This window comes from Dipodomys merriami, unplaced genomic scaffold (genome assembly GCF_024711535.1).
Source record: "Dipodomys merriami isolate MVZ:Mamm:240054 unplaced genomic scaffold, mDipMer1.0.p SCAF_85, whole genome shotgun sequence".
NCBI lineage: Eukaryota > Metazoa > Chordata > Mammalia > Rodentia > Heteromyidae > Dipodomys > Dipodomys merriami.
The window spans coordinates 3,048,821-3,076,125 of NW_027206457.1; the positions used below are offsets into that span (position 1 = coordinate 3,048,821).

Genomic DNA, 27,305 nt, shown 5'->3' on the forward strand with positions numbered 1-27,305 from the left:
CTTTCCTCCTTCCCTCCCTCCCTCCCCCCCATGCCCATCTCTCTCTCTCTCTCTCTCTCTCTCTCTCTCTCTCTCTCTCTCTCTCTCTCTCTCTCTCTCTCTCTCTCTCTCGTTGGTCATATGGCTTGAACTCAGGGCCTGGGTGCTATTCATGAACTTTTTTTGCTCGAGCTTAGAGCTCTACCACTTTGAGCCACAGCACCAGTTTTCTGGTGGTTAATTGGAGATAAGAGTCTCATGAATTTTCTTGCTTGGGCTGACTCTGAACTGCGATCCACAGGCCTCAGTCTCCTGAGGGGCTAGGATTACAGGTGTGAGCCACCAAAGCCTGGCTTTTGTCCACTGGCCATGTGGGGACCCTTTTCCCAGAGGTTTCTGCTGTCTGTCCAAGACGTCTGCTGCTTTTCTATCACATGATCTGCCTTTTGCGTATTGATTTGTGGAAGTTAAAGCTGGATGGGAAGCTCAGGGCTTTACTATGGATAGGGTGTGATTCAACGTGGACACTCCTGTTGTGGGGTCCTTTCTGGGAAGTGAGCTCCTTATCCACTGGGAACTGGGGCAACAGCTCTCATTTTAACGGAGCTCTTAGGTATCAGAACTTGATTTCTGCCTGCCTGGTGCTAGCCTTAGCAGATAAGGAAAGGATAAAGAAGACCCAGAGAGGTTAAAGGGCTTAAAATCACACAACTAGTACATGGGGCTGGTGAGATTCAAATTTACTTGAAAGGCTGGTGAGAACTAGACTGCCCGGGGCTTGAAACCTCACTAGGCAGGGACCCGGGAAGACAGGATGGGCAAGGCTGCTGCTCTGAAAGGCCCTGTGGGATGGGCCTATCGGCTCTGTTTTACAAGGTGGCCAGCACTATCTCTCCCCAGTCTGTCATTTTGTGCCTCTGTGATTGAGGGAAAGTTGCTTGCCCACTCTGGTTGCTTCGCTTCAGGAAATAATGAATTCCTAGATTTTGGCCCTTGGAAAGGTCCCAGAGTGAGTGGGGAGCCTGTGGCTGTGAGCATCTAAGGGTGCCCTAGTTCTTAGGTGCTAACTCAGCCTTCCCCACACCCATGAAGGCTAGCTCCCCACAAAGCCTGGCTCCATGCAGGGGATGTGTGGGTCCCCAATCAGAGCTTTATAACCTTTGTCCTTCCTGAAACCCCTGTCAGGACTTAGAGGCCTGTTTTCTTCACTTCTTCCTAGGAAGAAGGGCTCTCCTCTTTTTGGTGAGGAGCACCCTGATTTCTCCAAAAGCTGCTTCCCAGGTGCAGAAGACAAAGCCTACACCAGCACAAGCACTCATGCAGTTAGGCGTGTTTTCCTGTCTACTGTCTAAAAGAGATGCACAGGGACATGCTAGAGGGTAGGCTGCAGCCACATGGGGACCATGGAGGAGCCCAGGGCAGAGGGAGCCTGGGGGTTCATTCAGAACCCCCCTAGAGGGCTATGCTGGGCCTCGTGTCGAACACCTTCTTGGCGTCTATCTCTGCCTCCACCATGTGGGGGTGGATGTCCACGTCCATTCCCACGTCTTTGCAGAGCTTTAGCAGGGTGCGAATGTTGTTCTTGGACAGCCGGAGGTATCTGCAGGACAGAAGGAAGGCAAAAGGCATCAGATAAAAGGGGGGGGCCTTCCCGGGGGCCCATTCTCTTGCCTTGGTGAGGCTGACAAGGGAGTTCTCCATAGAGGTGCTGGGTGTTTACTGACTGTGGTGACTCTGAGAAATCATTTTGCTGGCATTAGTAATACTCTTCTCCCCCTCTTTCCCACAGCTTCTGAATTTAGCGCAAGAACAGAAGTTGGCAGGAAACAAAGCAACACAATGAAAGGTATTTATCTGGGGATTATCAACTGTGGGTTGTGGGGGGTGGGGGGGAGGAAGAGCATCCTATTCTGAGGACTCTTAATTAAAATGCCACAATTCAAATGGCATTTAGAAGAAGCTGCCACAGGAAGCTGAGTGGGAGATTAGAACGTGCATTTCCCCCCCCCTCGAATCTCCCTGTCTCTCTTTTTTGGTGCTGGTCCTGGGGCCTGAACTCAGGGCCTGGGCTCTGGCCCTGAACTTTTTGCTTAAGGCTAGTGCTCTACCACTTGAGCTACACTTTCACTTCTAGCTTTTTTTTTTGTAGTTAATTGGATATATGAATCTCACAGGTGTTTTTTGCCCCTGTTGGCTTCCAACCATGATCCTCAGATCTCAGCTTCCTGAGTAGCTAGGATTACAGGTGTGAGCCACAGTGCCCAGCATCACTCATCTCTCTTTCTGTTGTTATGTGTAGATCCATAGAGGCCACTGGCCAGGTGATAGAAATTCACAACAGTGGACATAACACCCAGGCAGCTTTAGGTATAGATTTGTATACTTTGGGTTAATAATATTCAACCAAGTTGTTAGCACATTGATTCAAATGTTTTCTGAAGTCCCCCCCCCCCACACTTGTGATAGCCACAGTTGTGATATACACTGAGGGATGGAATTGGTTCCATCTCTCCTATAAGATCAGGAAAGTATCTGCTATGGTGGCCAGAGTTCCTGACTCCTTTGACCTCCATCCCAAGGTCAGGGGTGTGGAACCTTCCAGTATAAGCTGTTTATACATCAGAATCATTTGGTACATGACAGGACATTTGTTGTCCACGGCCAACTGCCTGTGATAACTTTATATGGCCTGTGAATGATGTTATAAATATCCAAATGGCCCATGGCAGAAGATAAAAAGTTCCACCCTCTTGATAAGGCCTCACAATTGTAGAGTCCTGACCTGGAACTCATGATCCTCCTGTTTCAGCCTCCCTGAGGACTGGGACTACAGGTATGTGCCACCAGGCTTGGCTGCTTGGTGTGATCATTAGTATGAGGGGTAAGGCCCTCTGTCAGGCTACTTGCTAGTTGGTTATTTTGTAACAGATGATAGGGGAGAAGCTGCAGGTTGGTATAACCTGCTTTTCTGCCCATTGGTAAAGACATTTTGCCTTCAAGGTCTTCCTGAGGTTCACCTGCTTTTATGGCCAACTCAGGTGCCTTCATGAGTCTCTCCTTTGTTTCCTGAGCTGCCAGCCTGGGACAGTTTTATGTATTTGTGCCTGCGGCAGGCTTTATGATCCCACCAAGCTCTATTCATCCCTTCCTTGCAGTTTCTGATGGCTTTGAAGATGCCGTCTCTTCAAATATTCTGCCTTCTTGGGGTGTAGGGTAGGAGTTCTGTCCAGATATCCTTTCTCACCACCATGAAGCCCAGGTAAGGCTGTCAGAGCCAATGAGAAGCACCTGGTCCATTTCAACACCATAGGCAAAGTTATCCTGGCAAGGGACCCCCAAGTAGGGCAGTCAATGGGACTCTCCCTGTCCACCTGTCAGCAGGCACTCATTTTGATCATCTGCCCTTACCAGTCAGGGAGCAGGGCACTGCAAGCCCACAGGTGAGTTTATTGATGAGTTTATTGCTATCAACTTCAGATTGATGACCATAGGTTTCTGTGGTCTGGATTTTGCCTCGGCTAAACAGTTCAACTAGGAGCTTTGTTCTTACAGAAAAGAATAATGCTAGGCTAAGGAGAGGAATCTTCGGATTTGTCTGTTTTTGTTGTGAGCAGTGGGAGCCAGGCTGTATGGTGTTACTAAAACCTAGTAAATCCTGAGAAATAGAACAATATGAGGTGCCAGTGGTTCATGCCTGAAATCCTAGCTACTCAGGAGGCTGAGTTCTAGGAATCACAGGTTAAAGTTAGCCAAGGCAGATATATCCTAGAGACTCTTATCCCCAATTAACCAGCAAATAGCTGGGAGTGGAGGCATGGCTCAAGTGGTAGAGCACCAACTCTGAGTGAAAAAGACAAGTGAAAGCTCCAGGCCTGAGTTCAAGCCCCAGTACTAACGCAGCAAACAAACAAACGAACAAACAAAAATAGAGAACAAGCAAGTGAGGGGAATCTCTGCTCAGACCAGCCAGCCCCAAATGGCTTTGTACCTTGTTCATGGTCACTGAGGAGACTAAAACCCCAAACACATAGCCGATGTGACGAGAGGTGGGGACCATTTAACGCTAGGCAACATGAGACCCTCTTCTCCTTTTGGAGTAATGCTCTGGTTTCTGGAGTGGAACAAATGGGTAGCTGGGAAGAGTCCTGTAAACACCAGAGCTGTGGTTTTAGAATGACAGCACCTATCACAGCAGGAGGCTGCTGGGAAAGTCAGGCCTTGAGCCTGGAGCGGTTCTTTGGGACCCAGGGTCACAGCTCAGGCATACTGAGCCCACCCCAAGGTTTCCAGCTGTCTGGATAGAGACAGCAGCGGCCAGCAACAAATCCCTAGGACCCTGGCACCACATGGGGCTGCTCACCGGCAGCTCAGCACCTCCTCTGGCTTCAGCATCTTCACATTCTCAATCTTGGGCTCCGTGCCCTTGTCCATGAGGCTTTTCAGCCTGCGCTCATAGGTGGTGTCCGGGGTCTTGGTGGCCCAGTCTCTCATGATGTTCACCCTGCGGCCACTAAATATGCCATCCTGCAATATGGGGTCCAAGGATGAGCTTTGCCGACGGTATGGCCGCTGAGTGGACTCCAGAGCAATTGCATCCTTGATGTCTAAGTCTGAAATTGGACATATGTCACCAGGGAGTTAGATCCTGGGAGAGTGAGAGGTGGGGTAGGTAGAAGGGCACCAAGACAAAGACATATTAAAAAAAATAGCTGGGCACTGGTGGCTCACAACGGTAACCCTAGCTACTCAGAAGATTGAATCTAAGGATTACTGCTCAAAGCCAGCCCAGTTAGGAAAGTCTGTGATACTCTTATCACCCATTAACCAGCAAAAAGCAAGAAGTAGAGGTATGGCTCAAGGGGTAGAAGCATCAGCCTTGAGTGAAAAAGTTAAGTGAAGTGGCACAGGCCCGGAAATCAAGCCCCAGTATTAGCACACACAATTTTTCGCACCCACATTGTTTTGAGGTTTGCCTAAGTTTTTATTACAATGTGCTCATATGGTGTGACAGTTTGTTAAATTCATGCAGAAATACCTGTTTTATGTGGTCTACAATAACGGAAGGAACAGTAAGATTGCTTGATTTCTAAATCCATTATTTCCTAATTTGATGCCTTTGTTCTCTTTTACAGCACTTTCTGCAGTTCACTTTTTATTTCTATTTTTGGTGGCACAGGGTTTGAGCTCAGTTCTTTGTGCTTACTAAGCAGGTACCTTGCCCCTGGAGTCACAACCTCAGTGCTTTCCTTTGCTCTGTTTATTTTTTAGATAAGGTTTTGCTTTTTGCCTGGGCTGGCCTGGACAGTAATCCTTCTATTTATGCTTTCTGTCATAGCTGATGACAAGTGCAGGCCATTATGCCTAACTATTGGCTGACTTGGAGTTTCACAAACTTCTTTTTTTTTTTTTTTGTCCAAGCTAGCCTGGAACCTTAGCCTGCATCTTAGTCTCTCGCATAGTTGGGATGATAGGCGTACATGCCACCACACTCCGGTGTTTATTGATTGAGATAGGGACTCATGGTCCTTTTTGCAGGCCAGAACTCAAACTATGATCCTCCTTCTCCCTAGGATTACAAGCGTGAGCCCCCACTTTTGCTATGTTCTTACTTTTATGTCTGAAAAATATCATTCATTCATCAGCAATGACTTAACTGTGGGTTGGGGTAGGATTTATGGGGTATAGTCTTTACTCTCAGTAGTCTAAGTACCACTTTAGGGTTGATGCTAGTCTAATTCTTTTTCCTTTGTAAGGTAGTTGTTCATTCTCTGAGAACTTGCAGAAATCTTCTCAGCTAAGTTTAAGGATCTTAGCAGGATATGCCTAAGGGGATGAGTGTAGACTTCCTACACTTATACAAATGGATAGACAGTGGTCTTGAGACAGTATGATCTGCCCAAAGTCTCACAATGGGAAAGCTGCAGAATCAGGACACTTTATGCCTGCTATGGTACTCTGGTCTGGCAGTTGGTCCTTCACAAGGTAATAGGGTCCCTATTCATGCATACTGAGAACTGGTGCCATGTCCTGGGAAAATCATGGTCTAAATGTCCTTTTTGACTCAAATGGGACTCTTGGAGATAAGATCATGAACTTTCCTGGGATGTCTGATCCTCTTCTGGACCCAGAGGCACCTATGTTGGAAAGAACAGAAATAGTATTAAAGGTAGTGACAATTCATGGTCTTTCTAGTAGAGGAGGGCACTGGAACCTCCACACATCATCTCCATTTACTGAATGAGAAAGCTGGTGAAGGTTAGGTCATGTGCCCAAGACTCCATGGCAAGGGGTGGCCCAGGGATGAACTCACACTGACAACATTCTTTTTTGTCTGGAGACTTAACATGATCCCCATTCTTGATCTATGCCTGAACAGACAGGTTAGGTTTCTAGTGGACCAATTTTGGCACCAGGGGCTGTACACTCGTGGACAGTAAGGGCTGTGGTTCTCCAGCCCTCTGCGGTGAAAATATCTCTTGACCTGGATTAGACATGGGCTCGTGGCAGCACACCCCAGTGAATTCCCAGCTTCTTGGAGTTGGCCATTTGCTAAGATTTGTGTTAGAAATGGGCTCTGATTGTTTCCCCAGAATCTTTTACCAGAATCTTTCACCTGACATCCAAAATGATCTTTCTGAAATTCAAATCCAACTTGAAAACTTCCTCTTAAAACTTTTAATGATCTGCCATTGTAATTCAGTGAGGTTTATTCTTAGAAAAGCCATGCAGAAACTTATGCTTTCAGCCAATGTGAGGTCTTAGGAACTGAATATCTAGCTTCTAAGCATTTTTTTAATGGGCATGTTGTAGGAACTGTAGTTTTCAGACATTGGGAAACAGAAAACACAGGGAAGTGAGCCTTGATTAAGCTTAGGCATAGAAATGAGGTGAGCTCTGTGAGGGCCCTAGTTAGCAGCAGGAGGTTATAGCATATGGAAGGGGGCAGAGGACTCAGCAGTTCCCTAAGCTGGGGAGACAATCCATAACCCAGGTAGAGCAGGTAAGAATGACGCAGACGACTTCAGAGTGAGGGGAAGGCTCTTCTCAGGTGAGTCCGGATCAGCCCAGACAGGACACTAGGCCAGCAATTTCTGTGTATCTGTTCTATTCACCAAGGCCCGAGTATTTCAAGGAGAGATGCAGAAGGTTAAAAGTCACCCAAATCCCAGTTCTAGGGAAGAAGATGACAATGTGTGAAATCAAGGATACACAGAACAGGATTAACAACAGATAAGATTGCAAAAGGAAATATTAGTAAAATTGAAAACATGGTGATAAGAGACTATACAAGAAAAATCACAAGGAGAAAAGACTGAAAGGTAAAGCTAGTGACTTGCAGAGCTTTAAGTATGTATAATTAGAACTGGGATACTTGAAAGAGAGGGAAGAGAAAAATAAAACCCAGTGGCCAGAAATTCCCCAAATTTGATGAAGTCTATAACCATTTGATGAAGTCTATAACAAACCCAGAACAAAACATAAGAAACATGAAGCAAATGACCTTCAGGCTCATCATTTTTCAGATGCTTAAAGGTAAAAATCTTAAAAAGAAGGCAAAGGAAAGGGTAAGTTATCAAGAAATAGATTAGAATGACAGCCAATTTCCCACTGGAGACAAAGGCACACGTCATCATTAAAGAAAGAAGAAACATGGTCAGTCTAGAACTCCACACTCAGCCAACGTTAACGTTCAAAAACGAAAGTGAAATAAATACCTTTAATGAAAACATAAAATGACATGAACTTATGTTCTTATTTAGGTTCATTAAGGGACACCTTTGGGTGACAGACAATGCTTGGGGCCAGATACTTAGATCTATGCAGAGAGATGGAAAAAACTAGAAATGCAGATAAACACATATGTCTCCTTTTAAATGACTCTTGAAAATATTTAAAATTAAAAAAAAATTATGTATATACTTTTGTAATTCTTGTGTTTGAACTCAGAGCCTTGTGCTTGCTAGGCAGGTGCTCTATTAAAAACATGCCCTCAGACCTGTTTGTTCTTGCTATATTTGAATAGCAATTTCTCACATTTATGAAAAGATCTGGACTATGATCCTCATATTTATTCTTTTCATGTAGCTGGGACAACAGGTATGCATCACTGTACCCAGCTTACTATTGGTTGTAATGGAATCTTGTGAACTTTTTGCTTGGGCTGGGCTTGAATGACCATCCTCTGACTTATGCTTCCCAAGTAGCCAAGATTACAGGTGTGAGCCACCTGTGCCTGACTAAAAATATAGTCTTAATTTTTTTTAAATTTTATTGCTGGGTGCTGATGGCTCATGCCTATAAATTAGCTACTCAAGAGGCTGAGATCTGAGGATCATGGTTCAAAGCCAGCCCAGGCTGGAATATCCATGAGACTCTTATCTCCAATAAACCACTCAGAAAACTGGACGTGGTAGAGTGCTAGCCTTGAGCTGAAGAGCTAAGGGACAGCGCTCAGGCCCTGAGTTCAATCTCCATGACTGACAGAGAGGTTACAGTTACATGAGTAAGGTAATGAGTACATTTCTTGTCAAGCATTGTTATCCCCTCCTTTGTTGTTCTCCCACTATTCCTTCCTTCCCCGACCTCCCTTATTCCCCCCCTCCTTCCCCCCCTGCCCACTGAAGTTGTAAAGTTCATTTCCAACATAGTGTCTTGTGAGTATCATTGTTGCAATGGGTCATCCTATGTCCATGTTTCAGTGTTTTGTTATTCCCCTTCCCCTCCCCAAATTAGATAAATGTGTATACAAGATGCAGGATACCAAAACCAAGTACAGTGACAACAGGGGATATACCATAGGGGGAAGAACATACAAAAGAAACAAAAAATCATGTGGTATATTAAAAACAACAACAACAAAGAAAGACCTCTTGTGTCTATATCTTGAGGTTCATTTCGCTTAGCATCATCTTATATGGTCATATGTACATAGCTTTTGAGCTTTTCTGCTCATCTGATAAAATTATCCTAGACATATACTAATTATTGCAAATGAGGGAAACCATAGGACCTCTACTTCTTTGGGTCTGGCTTACTTCACTTAATATGATTTTTTCCCAAGTCTTTCCATTTCCTAACAAATGGGGTGGTGTCATCCTTTCTGATGGAAGAATAGAATTCCATTAGTTAGAATGGCTATAATCAAGAAATCTAATAACAACAGATGCTAGAGAGGATGTGGCCAAGAGGGAACACTACTGTACTGTTGATGGGAGTGTAAACTTGTTCAACCACTCTGGAAAGAAGTATGGAGGCTCTCAAAAGACTCCATATAGAGTTTCCTATGACACAGCAATCCCACTTCTGGGCATTTACCCAAATGATCACAAACAAGGCTATACTAAAGCTACCAGCAAAACTATGTTTGTCACAGCATTATTCACCATAGCTAAAATGTGGAACCAACCCAGATGTCCCTCAGTAGATGAATGGATCAAGAAAATATGGTCTCTCTCTCTCTCTCTCTCTCTCTCTCTCTCTCTCTCTCTATATATATATATATATATATATATACACATATATATGTATATATATAAATAGTCTTTTGAAGCAAAACATTTACAACATATGGAAAAATATAATGTGTGACATTAAAGCACAAAACCTGTGAGAAGAATAATGCAAACATATTATTGGAAATTCTTTTTATGCTTTCCATGAAGTGAAGTTAGACTGAGATAAATTAAAGGTGTATGTTATCATCTCTAAATCAATCACCAAGATTGTGCAACAGAGTTATAGCTTACAAGCTAAAAAAGAGAAAAAAGAAGCAAAAATAGTACAAAAGATATGGGGGGGTGGGGAAGAAGTAACAAATAGATGAATAAATACCAAAATGTTAAATTAAAACCCAGTGCTATCAAAAGCTTTATCCAGAGTAAGTAACTTCTCTGATTGGAAGGCTGAGAGGTAGATTGAAAAATATGTTCAGTTTTTCTAGCTGTACTGAGGGTCGAATAACACAAATGTTTGTATTTAGGCTGTACACATACACATGTATTAGGAATGACTGTGACAGGCTGTTTGGTAATCGTACATCACCTTGCTTAGTTATCTTTTGTGTGTGCATATTTGGACAGTGTGTTTACCCTCCCTTAGCAAATTATAAGTACTGTATTTTAAACTATTATCCCATGAACATGCAATGACCTTAAACTAGACCTCCAGAATCTACTCATAACTGACAGTTTGTACCCTTTACCACCATCCCAGCACTGGTAACCACTATTCTGCTTTGAATAGATGCTGCATACTGGTGCAGCCAGTGACCTCTTGCTTGTTCTACACGGGGCTTGCTTCTCTTTGTGGCTGAATGGCCTTCCATTGTATGTATGTGCTGCTTCTTTGTAATCCATTGATCTGTTGCTGGGCAGTTAGCTTATTCCATTTCTTGGCAGTGCTGAGATGAATATAGAGGTATAGATGCTGCCAAAATATTGACTTTACTTCCTATGGCAGATATTCTCAAGTGGGATTGCTACATCATATGGTAGCTCTGTTTTTTGTTTTTAACCTTTACAAGGAATTTTGTTTTTTGGGTCCGGTCATGGGGCCTAAACTCTGGGCCTGGGCGCTGTCCCTCAGCTCTTCAGCTCAAGGCTAGCGCTCTACCACTTGAGCCACAGCGCCACTTCTGGCTTTTTTTCTTTTTGCTTATGTGGTGTTGAGGAATCGAACCCAGGGCCTCATGCACGCAAGGCAAGCGCTCTTCCACTGAGCCACCTTCCCAGCCCCCTACAAGGAATTTTTTTTGTTGGTTGTGGGGCTTGAACTCTGGGCCTGGGTGCTGACCCTGAGCTCTTCAGCTTAAGGCAAGTGCTCTACCACTTGAGCCACAGTGCCACTTTTGTTTTCTGGTAGTTAATGGGAGATGAGAGTCTCACAGTCTTTCCTGCCTGGGCTGGCTTTGAACCAAGATCCTCAGATCTCAGCCTCCTGAGTAGCTAGGATTACAGGTATGAGCCACATACATCTGGCTCCAAGGAAATTTATAGCGTTTTCTAAAAGTCTGTGCCAATTTATATTCTCATGAACAGCATACTAGGATTTCCTTCTCTCTACACCTTCTCTAACACTTCTTTGTTTTTCCCTGCTTTGGTGGGAAAGCCCAGGGCCTTGGGCTTACTAATTAGGTACTCTATCATTCGAGATACACCCCCAGCCCTTTGTGGCTTGGTTATTGCTTGTTTGTGTGGGGTTTGAACTCAAGGTGTTGTTCTTCCTTAGCAGACGTTCCTCCTTTTCAGCCACATCCCCAGTCCCTTTTACTTTAGTTATTTTAAAAATAGAGTCTCCTGTGTATACCTGGGCCTGCCTGAATCATGATCCTCCTATTTACACTTCTCACCCAGCTGGGATTACAGGCAGGTGCCACCACATCCCACTTTTTAATGGTTGAGGTGGGGGTGTCTCACAAAGCTTTTGCTCAGGCTGGCCCAGATATGCAATCAAAAACAAGCTCTTGTCATTGACATGAGCCACCCTAAGAGGTGAGAGGTAGCATCTTCTTTTAGCTTCTATTGCAGTTCTTTGGTTAGTGATGCAGAGCACATTTTCATGTACCTGTTTTCATTTGCATATCACCTTTGATATGTAAATTTCAGGCCATTTTATCCAGGTTGGTTTGTTAGTTTTTCATATTGAGTTGTATGAGCTCCTTATACATTTTGGATATTAAGTCAATCTTTCTATCGCTGTAACCAATACTTGAGGAAATCAATGTGAGAGAGTTAGCATGTATTCTGTCTCAGAGTTTCAGAGGTTGCAACCTTTGGGCAGGTGACTCCATTATTTCTGGGCCTGTGGTAAGGCAGAGCATCCTTGTGGAAAGGCAGGTGGGCAGAGCTGTTCATCTCATGGTGGCCAGGAAGCAGCTGATTAGGAAGGGCTGGGGACAAGGTACCTTTCCAAGGCATACTCCTAGTGGTCTACTTCTTCCAACTAGAGCCCTCCTTCCTAACAGGCCAGCTAAAAATGAGTCAATCAAGAGATCAATTTATAAGGCAGAGGTCCTGCCTGCTGGAGACTAAGTCTTTCACACACAAGCCTTTCAGGAACACTTCACAGACAAACCGAGAGCGGAACAAGAGCCTGGTTGTGCAATTAGTCCCCACCCATAAAGATTCTGTCATTCACCATGGCTTCGAGCAGTCCCATAGACATCAATCACCAAACCTGGAAAAGTTGCACATGACATCCTTGGGCATCACATTGAAGCCTATTGGACTGATTGGTGTGTGCAGAACAGGGCACCCAGTCAGAGAGGCTAAATGATAACACAGGGGGATGCACAGAGAGCTCATGCAGGCTTCATGAAGCCTGTGATCCGGTCTGGGGATTGCTGTAGTCCTCAGGCTGTCCAATGATCTTGAGAGTCATGTAGCTCTCTCCTAGAGACGCCTTCTTAACCCCTGCAAAACACAGCTCAGGCAGGGCCTTCCCTTGGGACCCCCTCTTGTCTACTGGGAGCTCTGCTTGTGTTCTTATTCAATAAATCTTTGCTGTTTTACTTTTACCGCTATGTCCATGGACTCATTGTTTTGAAACCATAGAGACAAAGAGTTGCAGTTTTTCAGTAACAAAATTATAATACAAACGAATCCATTATCAGAGTTGATATTAGGGAGTGCTTTGTAAAATACGTTTGGAAATGTTCTCTCCTCTTGAATTTTTTGGGAGTTTGAGAAGGATTTTTGTTAATTCATATTAAAATGTTTGGTAGAATTCACTAGGCTTTTTCTTTTTGTTGACAGATTTTTGAGTGCTGATTTAATCTTCTTGTTATTGGTCTGTTTTTTTTTTTTTTTTTTGCTTGTCAGGTTTTATTTTCTAGGAATGTATTCTTTTTCCTTTCTTTTTTTTTTTGGCAGTACTGAAATTTTTGATCTCCTTATGTTAAACTTGCTAAGCAGATAATCTACCACTTGAGCTCTAGTTTTAGCTCATTTTGTTTGTTATTTATTTTTGCTGGCATCAGGGTTTGAACTCAGGACCCTGTGTTTATTTGGCTTACTGGCTTGACTGACACTCTATCACTTGAGCCACACACCTTCAGCCCTGCTCTTTTGCAGGTTATTTGGGACTATCACAGACTTTCTTGCCCAGTCTGGCCTTGAAAAGAGATTCTCTGTATCTAAACGTCTTGAGTAGCTAGGATTACAGACACGAGCCACCAGCACTCAGCTTTTGTTCTTTTTCTGAGGGTCTCAAATGTGTGCCAGGCCAACCTGAACTGTGATTGTCCTTTTTACCTTTTCCAAATAGCCAGGGTGACAGTGCCTACCATCGTGTTGTAGCTATCATTGGTTGACATGGGATCTTGCAAACCTTTTGTTCCTGGGTGGTGGTGAACTATGACCCTCCTGAGTAGCTAGGATAATGGATGTGAGTCACCAATTCTGGCTTCTATTACTTTTAGGTACCAATATATTGCTGTACTATTATTTGTGATAATCTCTTATGATCTTTTCTGTTTTTGTTGTGGCAGTCATCATGTATACTTTCATTTCTGGTTTATTCATGTCTTTCCCCTCTTGATTAGTTTACCTAAGGACTCCTTAATTTTACTTATCTCTTAATTTCATTAATCTTGTTTGATACCCTTTATTTCTGCTTTAAAGTTTACTATTTCCTTCCTTCTGTTAACTTTGGGCTTACTTTGCTCTTTTTTTCCATTATTTATTTATTTTTATTGTGAAAATACCATATAGAGGGGTTACAATTACATGAGCAAGGTAATGAGTACATTTCTTATCAAGCATTGTTGCCTCCTCCTTTGTTTTCCCTTCCCATCCCTTCCCATCTCCCTCCCTCCCCCCATTCCCTTTCCCCCCTCCCCCCCATGCCACATCCCCCCCCCCCCCCCCGCCTTCACCAAAGTTGTAAAGTTTGTTTTTCGACCTAACACCTTGTACATCTCATTGTTGCAATGGGTCCATCTGTATTCTTATTTAAACAATTTGTGTTTTCGCTCTTAAGGCATAAAGTTGGCTTCTTTATTTGGGATATCTCTCTCTTTTATTATTATTTTTCTTACTGTAGGTATTTACAGCTGCAACTCACTTTAGAACTGACCTTGAAGCCATGCTCAGTTTTGATATGTGGTGTTTCTGTTTCCATTTTTCAGGAATTTTAAAATGTACTTTTGATTGCTTCCTTGATCTCTCAGTTATCTAGGTGTGTAGTTTAATTTCCATGTATTTAAGGAAAAATCCCATTTTTCCTCTGCTACTGATTTGATTCCTCACTACTACGCTCAGAAAAGATATTTGAAATGATGTAAATTTTCTTGGATTTGTTAAAATGTCTAACATAGGACCTACCATGGATATATTGGGTGAACTTGGAAAAATGTGCATTCTGTGGCTGGTGAATAGAGTGTTCTGCAGGCATCTGTTAGGTCCATTTGTCCATAGTGTTTTCTAATTCTGCTGTTTCTGTATTGATTTTTCTGTCAACTTGATCTAGCTCTCCTTTTATGTTTAGGATATTAAATTCTCTTCCTATTATTGTATTGCTATTTATTTCTCCTCTCTGTTCTGTTACTATTTGTTTTATCTATTCAGGTGATCTGGTGTTGGATGCATACGTATTTACAACTACTACGTCTTTCTGATGAATTGATCTTTTCATGGTTATTTAATAACCTTCTTGGGGCCATGTTATCTTTTGTTGTTGTTTTTCTGGTCCTGGGGCTTGAACTAAGGGCCTGGATGCTGTGCCGGAACCGTTTTGCTCAAGGTTAGAACTCTACCACTTTGAGCCACAGTTCTACTTCTGGCTTTTTTGGTAGTTAATTGGAGATACAAGTCTCATGAACTTTCCCACCTGGAGTTGGCTCAGAACTGCAATCCTGAGATTTCAGCCTCCTAAGTAGCTAGGATTACAGGCGTAAGCCTCTGGTGTCCTGCTTCACGTGACCATTTTTAACTTAAAGTCTGTTGCGTGATATCAGTTTAACTACCTCCTTTTCTCTTTGGGCTTCCTTTTGCACAGAATATCTTTTGCCATTCTTGATGACCAACCAGCTTATATGTGTGATTAAAGTTAAAATGAGCCTCTGGAGTGCAGCATATGGGTGGATTTCTTTCAGTGCCTTCATTCACTGTACTTTCGTCAGAGAATGCTCTAGTTTAGATATATTCCCCAAATTCTTGCATTGGAAACTTGATTTCCAATGCAATGGGGTTGGATGGTGAGGGTTAATGTCTGCATCAGAGGAGCGTGTTGAGATGAAGCAAGTCTGTCCCTCTGGCTTCCTTCCTGCATCTTCAGCTTTCCCTTCCCCTTCAGACATGTTATGATGCCACACCTAATCCCTCTTAGGTTCTATCAACATGCCTGGCACTTCCATCACCAGCACCGGTAGCCATACTGCCCACTCCGGAGGGTTATTTTATAACAGTGTAGAATGGGCTGAGCTGCAGACTAATCCTCTTACACTTAAAGTAATAACTGACAAGTAAGGAGTTACATTGTCATTCTGTCATTTTCAGATTGTTTACAGTTCCTTCCTTCCTGTCTCCCTGTCCTGCTCTCCTTGTGCTAGGTTCGACTCTATTATTGGGCTTTCCTCTGTGGTCATTACAAAACAGCTTAAAACTCCCAAAATCCTACTCTAACCTCCTAACAGTTAAACTTTCACCAAAGGCATAGAGTATGATTTTATTTTTTTATGATATGATTTTTATTTTTTCTCTATTTTATGCCCCCAATGGTATGATTATGTATTTTTTTCTTGTGTGTTCATGAACACAGTACTATAACTAGAGTTTTTCTCTAGAGTTTTTCTCTAAACATAGGAATTGATCAGACTTTGTGGAAACAATATCAACTGCTACCCATACTACAAGAACTTGATTTTGATGTACTTATGCTTTAAATGCTTGAGGTAGACAATGAAAATTGTCCAAGTTAAAAGAAGAGCTTTTCCAGATGCAGGAAGCTCACAACTGTAATTGTAGCTATTCTGGAGGCTGAGATCTGAGAATGATAGTTTAAAGCAGCTAAGGCAGAAAAGTTTGTGATATTCTTATCACCAGCATAAAGCTGGTGGAACTACAGCTCAAGTGGTAAAGCACCAGCCCTGAGTGATAAAGCCAGTGAGAACATGAAGCCCTGAGTTCAAGCCCCCATTTTTCCTCTCCCCCCCCTCTCTCTCTCTCACACACACACACACACTGTGGGAGTGAGAGAGAGAAGGATGGAAAGAGGCTAGCAAGAACTAGATCTGGTATTTTCTAGCATACTGGGTAATCATAATTCTATAACAATCTATGAGACTTTTTAAAATAAGGAGAAAACAAGGGTTTAGAATTTGTAAAGATAGGAATGCTAATTTCCTTGATTGGATAATTAGACATTATATACATGTATCAAATCACTGTACTCTACCTACACTTTAGAATTATGAGTAACTACCACCATAACAATTTGTTAGTGGCTACATAAAAAATATGTAAACCTCATTATCAACTGGAGAAGAAGCCAATAGTTTGATACATGCATGGAGTTTAGTGTAGTAATATTATAAGACAGTTACCAGAAGGTGAAAAGCAAGTTTGATAGTACTCATTGTAGCTAGTTTTCCATGTAGTTTAAAATATTTAATTTTTATTTATATTTACTTTTATATTAAAATACAATAGTTTTTTGCCTGGGAAGATCTCAAACCTCAAAATTTCTGATCTCTGGCTCCCAAGTAGTTAGGGTTACAGATGTGAGCTGTTGCACCAGACTTCAATGGTGTCTTTGAATTCAATGATTCTTTTGATCAACTTGATTGTTAAAATGCTTTATTGCATGCTTATGTTTCAAAGAAGACACTGTATTCTTTATCTCTTGGACTTCTTTTTCTTTCTTTGTACTGAAGATTGAAATCAAGACATTCCTTTGTCTTGCAAGTGCTCTGGCACCTGAACTATGCCCACAATCCTTTTGCCTTCCAGATAGCTCCTTGATCATCTATCTTTGCCCAGGTTGGCCTTGGGCCATGATCCTTCCTCTGGGAGGTACCTGGGATTACAGGTGTGAACCACTATGTGTCGCTTGTCTTTGAGTTAGGGTCTTATAAACTTTTTGCCTGTGCTGGCCTCAAGTCACATGTCTCCTGTCTCTGTCATCCTGAGCATCTGGGATTACAGGACTATGCCACCATTCTTGGTCCTGCTTTTTAATTTTTAAAATAAAGTGATTCTATTTCTGTGTTGCTTAAGTATTATTTTCCTAATTTCACTAGTTTTTTTTGGTTAGTTCATTGAGAATGTTTTTGTAGTTTAAGAGAATTATTCTGAATTAATTTCCAATCAACTTGTAAATATTAATTTTTTGGTGGTCTACTAGAACTTTATTAGTTTTCTTTGATGGTATTATAAAGAAACTCACTTTCAGTCTAAAGACACAAATTTAAGTTTATTTTGTTGTTGTTGTTGTTGGGGCTTGCACTCAGGGATTGGGCAATGTCTCTGAGCTCTTTTGCTCAAGGCTAGTGCTCTACCACTTTGAGCCACAGCTCCACTTCCAGTTTTCTGGTAGTTAATTGGAGATCAGAGTCTCATGGACTTTCCTGCCTGGGCTGGCTTCGGACTTCAATCCTCAGATCCCAGCCCCCTCAGTAGCTAGAGTTACAGGTCTGAACCATTGGCATTGGCTCAAATTTAAGTGCAAAATGTAAATGTGGCAGCCATGAAGTCTAAAATCGGGAAGAGATTTTCATAGAGGAAGAGAACCAAAATTAAACTAAGATACTGGTAGTGAAAATGGAGAGGAAGTGAACTAGATGAAGGTAATCTGACTGGTACCTGTTCATGGAAACTGGTCATGTAGGTGAGAGAGGTTATGAAGCAGAACAGAATTTCTGACTGTGCCTAGGTGGTGCCATGTTCTGAAACAGAGGGCGCAGTGGAGCCATGTTGAGTTTCCAAACTAACATTGGGAATGGGCATGCACTGTTTATGGGCTGCTTTGTCTTGAACTCATCTCCCTAGCCAGATCATGCCTGCTTGATTTAGGCTATAGTCAGTGTGCACACGGAACGTCCCTTGGTGTGTCCGGGCTCAGCCCCGAGTCCTAGATTCTACATCTCCATCCCAGTCCTTAGATGTTTCTGAATACCTGCTGTTGCTCTTGGATGGACCCATTTACTGCCCTCCAGTGGCCACTAGTTGCATTTCACCAGGAGAGAGAGAAGACCTCCATTTGCCCTCATTAAAGGGGAATTTGTCAAATCAGCTTGCTTGCTGTGTATGTGGGCACTAAGATGGAAATACTTATTTAGTTAGCTGGTATAAGATTCTTTTTTTTAAGGAAATTTTTATTTTTGAGGAAAATATCCCTCCTACTTTGGGACTAAGACAAATGGAACAAAAATCTTTCCAATTCCAAATTATAATGGGAATACATGGGGTGAGAAATGGCAGAGAAACAAGAGTTTGGGGAGGGAAAGAAGGGGAAGGACAATAGCTATCAAGGACAGGGAAGAGAGGAGACAAGGGTGGGTGCTGGGGAATTTAAGCAGATTCTCATTCTTTAGTTTAGTTTTGTGCCCTGGGTGACTGAGCTTACCTTACTCGAATCCCAGCATGATACTGCAAAAATATCAGGAACTTTCCCTGTAGGAAAACGTATCCAGGAACAACATGGGGCAGGAGATAGGAGACTATGAAGAATAAGAGGTACCTGGTGCTGGTGGCTCAAACCTATAATCCTAGCTTCTCAGAAGGCTGAGATCTGAGGATTATAGTTTGAAATCAGCCTGGGCAGAGAAGTCCAACAGACTCTTCTCTCTAGTCAACTGGCTAGCAGCCAGAAGGCACAGCTCAAGTGGTAGAATACCAGCCTTGGGTAAAAAGAATAAAAAAAAACTAACAAGAGCACTGAGTCCTGGGTTCAAGCCCCAATACTGGGGAATAAAAAGAACTCACCACCAATTTCTGATTTGCTGGCTACACAATTCTGTACATGGGCCCTCTGATGCTGCTTCCATCTCAAAGCTTCACGCAAAAGTTTTGGGGAGGAATAAAGGCTCTTTTCATCCTATCTGGAAAGGAGTGGAGGAAATCTACCCCCACTGAAAGGAAGATCCAAGGAAACTCTTGAAGGCCACAAACAGGACCAGGATGCTGGAACAAGACAACACGGGGGGTCACAGAATACTTGGCTGAAGTGTGAAGTTTCACCTAAGGTTTAGGCCAATTTGGTGTTACTTTAAAAATACTCTTTTTATTTTGGTGTAAGTATGGGGTTACAGAATATTTACAAAGAAATCAAAGAGGGTGTCACTTTTTCTGAATGCTAACATCTCGCATAACCATGGCACGTGTCTCATAAGCCGCAAGCTCCCCTTGGCCCCTTTTTGGAATTTGATGAGTTTCTCCACTAATGTACTGTTCTGGGATTCAACCCAGGATCCTGTACTGGATAGTCACATTGACATATGAGAGAAAACAACTACAGTTTGCTCACAATGGCTTTGGCATACTAAATTTAAAACAACAACAACAAGAAAACAGATTTTCTTTTGTTGGGCACAATCAAGGCACTCTTGCATAGAAGGACTGTCAGGCTCCGCCCAGATGTTCTGCCCACTTTCCCCGTGGGGTGGGTTGCCCTATGGGCTGGTTGGAATTCTTTCCTGATTCCTCTTTCCCTATATCCCTTAAAGAAGCCAAAGGGCTGGTCCAGGGCTGGGCCTCCTTTCAGTGAGCTTTTGATCACAGATAGCCAGCCATGTTCTTAAGCACCTTCAGTGTTGGGCCAGGTGGTCTGCATGTGTTACTGCTAAGCCATACCACAAGGCATGTTGTTGTCCTGTGTTTTATACAGGAGGAATGTAGACCCCAGAGGTGGAGGGACATGTCCAGGATTCTCCAGCTTTGATTCATGAACCAGATTTGAATCTAATGGCATGGATTTCTGGTCCCTTGGAGAGAACAATTATGATGTTCTGGAGACAAGTCTACTCCCTTACCAGACTTCCTCTGGCCATCTTTGCTCAGGTTTATATTCAGTTGCTTGCCCAGCTGTTCCACTCCGAGCGTCTTGGAGTACTTGGACTCTCTTCTCTTGGTGGGTTTTTGCTTTGTGTCCTTGTAGGGAGTAGGAGAAGGTACCCAGTTACAGAAGCTGACCCAAACAGCCATTTTCAGAGTTTGCTGAAAAAATGGGCAAAGGTGACAGGGGGAGGCCTGCTCTGGGTCCTAGGGAGGTCTGAGTGGGAGGGTGGGCTCTTGATGCTGGCTTAGTAATATTCCTCACTTGGAGGGAGGCTAGTAGGCACCCTGGAACCCCACAACCCTTGCTGATAAAGAGATCTGCAGCTGCCCTTTTGTCCCCATGACTTGGGGCTCCCACATTTCCTGAGCTGTGTGGGGGAGAAGAGTGGAGGGAGGAAGCTATGGCACTTGGGAATAGACTACAGGACTGCCGTGATTTGTTGGGTGATGCTGGATAGGAGTGGGGAGCATGTAAGGGATTTTCTTTTGGCTCCAGTTGTGGTACGGGGATGTGTTTCAGAGCCTTCAGTGAGAGTTGAAGCCATATCCCATGCAGGAAAGGAGTGAAGTGGAAGGCAGCACATTACCTCTCCCTGGAATGACACCCTTTGGGCCTCTTTCTTCTTCTGGCTGGCTTTGATTTTCTTATCTTCCTTATCTACTCTAAAGAATTCCTCATTGGCCTTTTGCCTCTGAAAAGACAGAGAAAGGGCCTTGAGCTGCCTTTCCAAGACTCCCCACTGTGTCACATGAAAGGCTTCTTTTTTTATTATTCTTATTTTTTTTATTGTGAAAATACTGTACAGAGGAGTTACAATTACATGGGCAAGATAATGAGTACATTTCTTATCAAGCATTGTAGCCTCCTCTTTTGTTTCCCCTTCCCATCCCTTCCCATCCCCCCCCAATCCTCTTCCCCCCAGTCCTTCCCCCCCCCACAAGTTGTAAAGTTCATTTTTGACATAACGACTAGTACATCTCATTGTTGCAATGGGTCCACCTGTATCCCTAGTTAAACGATTTGTTTTTTCCCTTCCCCTCCACAAATTATACCAACATCAAATACAAAAAAAGCAGGGGTTATACTGTGGGGGAGGGACATACAAAGAAACAAAGAAATAATCTTATAAATGTGTTAGAAACAATTGCATGAAAGAAAAAAAACATTTGAATACGTATCTTAGGGTTCATTTCCCTAACATCAACTTATCTGACCTTTTCTGCTTGACTCAGACATATACTAGTTATTGCAAATAAGGGAAACCATGGGACCTATGTTTCTTTGGGCCTGGTTTACTTCACTTAATATAATTTTTTTCCAAGTCTTTCCGTTTCTTAACAAATGGGGCAATGTCATTCTTTCTGATGGAGGCATAGAATTCCATTGTGTATATGTACCACATTTTCTTGGTCCATTCATCTACTGAGGGGCATCTGGGTTGGTTCCATATCCTAGCTATGGTAAATAATGCTGCAATAAACATAGTTGTGCTGGTAGCTTTAGTGTGGTCTTGTTTGTGAACATTTGGGTAAATGCCCAAAAGTGGGATTGCTGGGTCATAGGGGAGCTCTATGTGGAGTCTTTTGAGGAACCTCCATACTGCTTTCCAAAGTGTTTGAACAACTTTACACTCCCACCAACAATGCAATATGGTTTGCTTTTGGCCACATCCTCTCCAGCATCTGTTGTTATTAGATTTCATGATTATGGCCATTCTAATGGGGTGAGGTGGTATCTCAATGTTGTTTTGATTTGCATTTCTTTTATGGCTAGAGAGGTTGAGCATTTCCTCTTGTATCTATTAGCCATCCTACTTTCCTCTTCAGAGAAGTTTCTCTTTAAATTTTTAGCCCACTTGTTGATGGGATGGTTGTTTCTTTGAGGATTTGTTGTTGGGAGATTTAGTTTTTTGGGTTCTAAGTATATTTTAGATATGAGACCCTTGTCCTTTATATGGCTAGTGAAGATCTTCTCCCAATCCATGGGCTTTCTATTGATCTTGCTAGCTATGTCCTTTGCCATGCAGAAGCTCTGCAATTTCATGCCAAAGCTAAACCAACATTAGTTAAGCCATCTTAACAGGCCCATCTCAAGCACTGAAATAGAAACAGCAATAAGAGACCTCCCATCTAAGAAAAGCCCAGGACCAGATGGTTTTACAGCAGAATTCTACAAGGCCTTCAAAGCAGAGCTCACACCAATACTTCTCCAACTCTTCAATGAAATTGAAAGAGAAAGCTCACTACCGAACACATTCTATAAGCCATCATAACGCACATGCCAAAACCAGGCAAGGACTCATCAAAGAAAGAGAACTATAGACCCATTTCTTTGATGAACATTGATGCAAAACTTCTCAACACAATGTTGGCCAATCGACTTCAACAATTCATCCAAAAAATCATACACCACGATCAAACAGGATTCATTTCAGGGATGCAAAGTTGGTTCAATATATGCAAATCAATTAATATAATTCATCACATCAACAGGAGCAAGGATAAGAACCACATGGTTATCTCAATAGATGCAGAAAAAGCATTTGACAAGATCCAACACCCCTTTATGATGAAGGTTCTGGAAAAATTAGGAACATTTCTCAATACAATAAAAGCTGTATATGACAAACCTACAGCCAGCATTATACTTAATGGTGAAAAACTAAAGCCATTTCCCCTTAACTCAGGAATGAGACAAGGATGTCCACTCTCTCCACTTCTCTTCAATCTAGTATTAGAATGTCTAGCTACAGCAATAAGATGATGCAAACATAAAGGGGATCCAAATAGGGAAAGAAGTAAAACTCTCCTTCTTTGTAGATGACATGATCTTGTATTTAAAGAATCCCACGGACTCCACTCCCAAATTACTCAAGCTGATTCAAAACTTTGGCAAAGTAGCAGGGTATAAAATTAACCCTCAAAAATCAATGGCTTTTCTGTATGCTAACAATGAGAAAAGTGTGGCTGAAATTAGGAAAATAACTCCATTCATAATAGCCCCACAAAAAATAAAATACCTAGGAATTAACTTAACCAAATTAGTGAAGGATCTCTATGATAAAAACTACAAAAGCTTGAAAAAGGAAATCAAAAAAGAACTTAGAAAGTGGAAAAAACTCCCATGCTCCTGGATTGGAAAGATCAACATCGTGAAAATGGCAATACTTCCCAAGGCTATCTACAAATTCAATGCGGTACCTATCAATATTCCAACTTCATTCTTCAAGGAAATAGAAGAGGCAATCCAAAAATTCATATGGAACAATAAAAGACCCCGAATAGCAAAAATGAGCCTCAACAAAAAGAACAGTGCTGGAGGGATATCAATACCAAATTTCAAACTCTACTACAAAGCCATAGTAGTCAAAACAGCTTGGTACTGGCACAAGAACAGACCTCAGGACCAATGGAATAGAATTGAAAACCCAGAAATGAACCTACAGACCTATAGCCATCTAATCTTCAATAAGGGAGCTAAAAAAATAGAATGGAAGAAAGACAGCCTCTTCAGTAAATGGTGCTGGCAAAATTGGTTAACTACTTGTAGAAAACTAAAGCTAGATCCTTATATATCACCCTGCACCAGAATCAACTCCAAATGGATCAAAGATCTCAGCATCAAAGCAGATACTCTGAAAACATTACAGGATGGAAAAGGAGAAACCCTAGGACTCCTTGGCACAGGCCAAAATTTTCTTAATAGAGACCCAGAAACACAACAAATCAAAGAAAGGTTTGACACATGTGAAAGGCTTCTGTGAACACTCTACCACCTCAGGTAGCTGCTCTCCGGAACTCTCATCCACTCTGTCCTTTGGCCTCTAATCACATCATGGTGTCCAACCGTGGTTGTTCAGTGTTACGGAATGACCAGTTCTAGATGTCAAGTCTGGCTTTGTCCCTCACTCCTTTAGTACACATTGGTATCTCCCTACCCCTTCTCTATGGAAGTTCTGCTCCTCAGACCTAGCTGGGCTCCTTGGCTGTGGTCTGAGCCTTGCCTCACAGCTCCCACTGCTGGGGCAGGAGGAAGGCTTGCTAGGAGTCTCCAGTGTCCTCTGGGTGGGAATCCAGCAGCGTGCATGAAGGAAAAGTCATCCAGAAAGCACCATACCCAGCCTCTCAGTGGAGCGGAGAGGATGCTGATTTATTATGGGAAGGGTGAACTTGGCTGTCTGTCCCTGAAACCCTGCCATTGTGGTTACAGGGACAGTGGCCAGGCTGTGGGTGCCAAGTGAGACTGCAGGATGTAAGCCTGGTCCACTGTACTACCTTGGGGGAAATGGCTGCTTTTTTGAGGACTCAATTTCTCTGTTTGAAGAGTGGGCTAATAGCAGGACCTCCACTGGGAGAAGGTGGCTCTAAATGATGTATGTGGGGGGGGGTAGATGGGGGGACCACCATGCAGATGCAAAGAAAGTTCCCATGAGCCAGAAGGGTAAGTGGAAAGGAGCTGGCCCAGAGTCTGCTTGGAATGGGAGCTGTGATTTCACTGCAGGGTTTTGCTAGGCTTAGTGAGGAAGGGCAATTGTCTTGGGGTCAGGGCCAGGGATTGTGGTGGAAATGAGGGGTAGTGAGGACAAGGTCATGTCCTCCAGGGCGGTCTACCTCCTGTAGAGGATCTACCTCCCTGGAGGATCTACTGTTGTTCACCACCCCCAGCCCCATCTTCTGGGCAGAGTTGAAGCCTTACACTGGAAGCCACCATCACTGTCCCTAACTCAGAAATATATGTGGTTGAGACTCAGGAGTCTGGAATCCTCTCTGATGTGGTCTGGGGTAGGAGCAAAGCCCAGTGGCCAGGCCTGATGTAAAAAAGTAGAGGAGGCCAAAGGGGCCTTGACAGTCATTACCAACATGTCCCCTTACCACCGGCCACCGCCTGAGACCTGCCCTGTAAGATTTGTCATGGGGAAGTTCAGTGTTTCTGCAAAGAATAATGATGAAGGCAGGCAAGCAGATTTGTCAGTGTGAGTTTGCTCCCCCTTAGGTCCACAGTCTCTTCAATGAAAGCCACAGATGAGGTCAAGCTGTTAAAACATGTTAGACATTCAAATGGCTGTCATTTCTTGTCATTTCTGTATGTGACAGGGATCCAGCATTCAAATGGCAGGGGGTGAGGGTGCAGGGGTATCAATAAGTCACCGGCACATTGGAGGGGGCTGTTAGCTGGTGGCTGATGATCTTTCTCTGGGATTGGCACTCAGGGCCTTACTGAGTATAGGAGAGAAGGAAGCTGGGCAGCAGAGTCACCACTTTCCTGAGAGGTGGGGTGCTGAACTTTGGAGAACAGAGAAAATGGAGGCAGGTACGAAGTACTGGCCTAGGGAACTTGAGGACTGAGTTGGAAGCCTCTGCATTTCATGAAGGGCAGCTTCCTCAAAGGAAATGCCTTTCTTTCATGTCAGCTTTTGACCTCAGATAGTGGCCAAGTGCTGCTGAGAAGACAAGCCACATACAAGGCTGTGCACCGGGAAGGCTGTGTTCATCACAGCTCAAGCACCGCCATTAGTGACGCGGTGCACACCCATTCTGCTCTGGGGCTGGCTGTGGCAGGGCTAATGGCATCCTGACCCAGTATATGATCTCCAAGCCCATAGATCATTTCTCCACTGAAGATGAGCTGGAGATAGGGAACACTGGGGAAAACTAGGGCAAAATTGGTAGCTGTAGTTCCTATCGAGGGGAAGGGCACGTGAGGATGGCTTCTGAGTCATGCAGATACGAGGAGTCCCATGGAGAACAATGGCTGTGGAATGAGTGCCCTTCAACATGGAGCCACCCGGAGGAGGGACATGACAGGGGACAGTGGGAGAGGATCCTGTCCTGTCTGCACAAAGATCCTCGAAGGCACTGTCCTTTTGTACTTTGTTCTCCCTTCGTTCCTTCCTTCCTATCTTCCTTCCTATTTTCCTTCCTTCCTTCCTTCCTTCCTTCCTTCCTTCCTTCCTTCCTTCCTTCCTTCCTTCCTTCCTTCCTGCCTTCCTTTTCTTCCTTCCTCCTTTCCTTCCTTCTTCATCCCTTCTTCTCTCCCTTCCTCCCTCCCTTCCTCTCTTTCTGTCTACTGGTACTGAGGCTTGAACTCAGGGCCTAAGCACTGTCCCTTAGCTCTTTCTCTCTTTCTCTACCATTTGAGCCACAGCTCTACTTCCAGCTTTATTTTGCTGGCTAATTGGAGATAAGAGTCTCATGGACTTTTCGGTACTGGCTGGCTTCAAATAATGATGCTCAGATGTCAGCCTCCTGAGTAGCTAGGATTACAGGCATGTAATCCTGTGCCTGGCTCCTTTGGTGCTTTTCAGACACTGAAGGATAGTGACATTTCCCCACAGTACAGTTTCCTGCTGGCATTGGATGAAGGACTGCCTTTTTCTTAGAGTATCTACTTTAGAAACTTGTATTGGGAAAGTCTGTCCCCTTGAGAGGTAAACCTCCCAGCTTCCTGACACGTTTCTAGAACTGTCCAGCCTTTCTCATGGCCCTGAGAGCTGGGCCTATAAATCTAATCAAGACTCATGCACTCCTGTCAGTTTTGATGGGAGGGGAGGAGCCTAGTTTTGAACACAAATCCATAAACACAAATGCCTGACACATGAACTCACCTTCCCTCTAACATCTATCAGTACTTTTCCACTAGCTCATCCTAGTGCCTGTGGCTTTGGGGTGTCAAGATCTCAGTCTCTCCCCTATTCCAGTGAACTGGACCAAAGCCTTCAACTGCACCGCACGCACCTGCATGGCTCGCTTCTTCTTTCCCCACCTCCGCTCCATCCACTCTAGCACACGGGTGAGATCAGACATCCGCCTCTCCTCTGCTGTCCTCCACATAGACTTCCTCTCCGTGGGCATCATGCTCTTGATGTCCACTGGGGCCTGGGACGTGAAGTCTCTGCTAAGCCTTGGAACTTTCTCCTGCCCTTTTGCTCCCTGCATCTCGTCTTGATGTTGTGACTGTGTTGGAAGGTAGCACCCAGCCTTGAGATGGGACCTTAAGAGGTAGAATTGGGTGAGCTGCTGGAATATTGCCTTGGGAAGTGATTGTGAGGTCACTGTTGGCCTTGGCAGGTGGCCCTTGGGGACGTAGAGGAGAAAGGATGCTAGCCGCCTCCTCACTGGCCCTCCTCATTCCACTTCTATTAAACAAAACCAAATTGGGTTGAGACAAAGGCTAGTTTAGGTGTTTCCTTTTCTCAAAAATCTTCATGGACCCTGTTGTGTAATCTAAATTCCTTAGATTGGCATTGCAGTGTACTGTAAATAGAATGACACTTTTTTGGTGAGTTCTTTTCCTCTCTGTCCATTTATCCATTAAAGTGGATAATTAGCAGACAT

General features: G+C 43.5%; 1 protein-coding gene across 1 annotated transcript; it reads right to left on the reverse strand.

Moving 5' to 3' along the window:
* Positions 1-737: 737 nt before the first annotated feature.
* CUNH16orf78 (chromosome unknown C16orf78 homolog) lies at positions 738-26,952 on the reverse strand. The gene is made up of 6 exons (XM_070011878.1): positions 26,706-26,952; positions 20,558-20,662; positions 19,946-20,063; positions 6,078-6,113; positions 4,340-4,589; positions 738-1,579 (listed from the first exon to the last, which is right to left on the reverse strand). The coding sequence occupies exons 1-6, from the start codon at positions 26,904-26,906 to the stop codon at positions 1,432-1,434; spliced, it is 858 nt and encodes a 285-aa protein (XP_069867979.1). The 5' UTR covers positions 26,907-26,952; the 3' UTR covers positions 738-1,431.
* Positions 26,953-27,305: the final 353 nt, after the last annotated feature.

What these genes read in the sequence shown, in the direction of transcription:
- CUNH16orf78 (XM_070011878.1), bottom strand. Translation starts at nt 26,906, where the DNA reads ATGCAGGGAGCAAAAGGGCAGGAGAAAGTTCCAAGGCTTAGCAGAGAC. An exon ending in GGGTGTCATTCCAGGGAGAG is followed by an intron (nt 20,064 to 20,557) that starts GTAATGTGCTGC and finishes ACTCCCTACAAG; the next exon opens with GACACAAAGCAAAAACCCAC. An exon ending in AGATGGCCAGAGGAAGTCTG is followed by an intron (nt 6,114 to 19,945) that starts GTAAGGGAGTAG and finishes TTTCCAACATAG; the next exon opens with GTGCCTCTGGGTCCAGAAGA.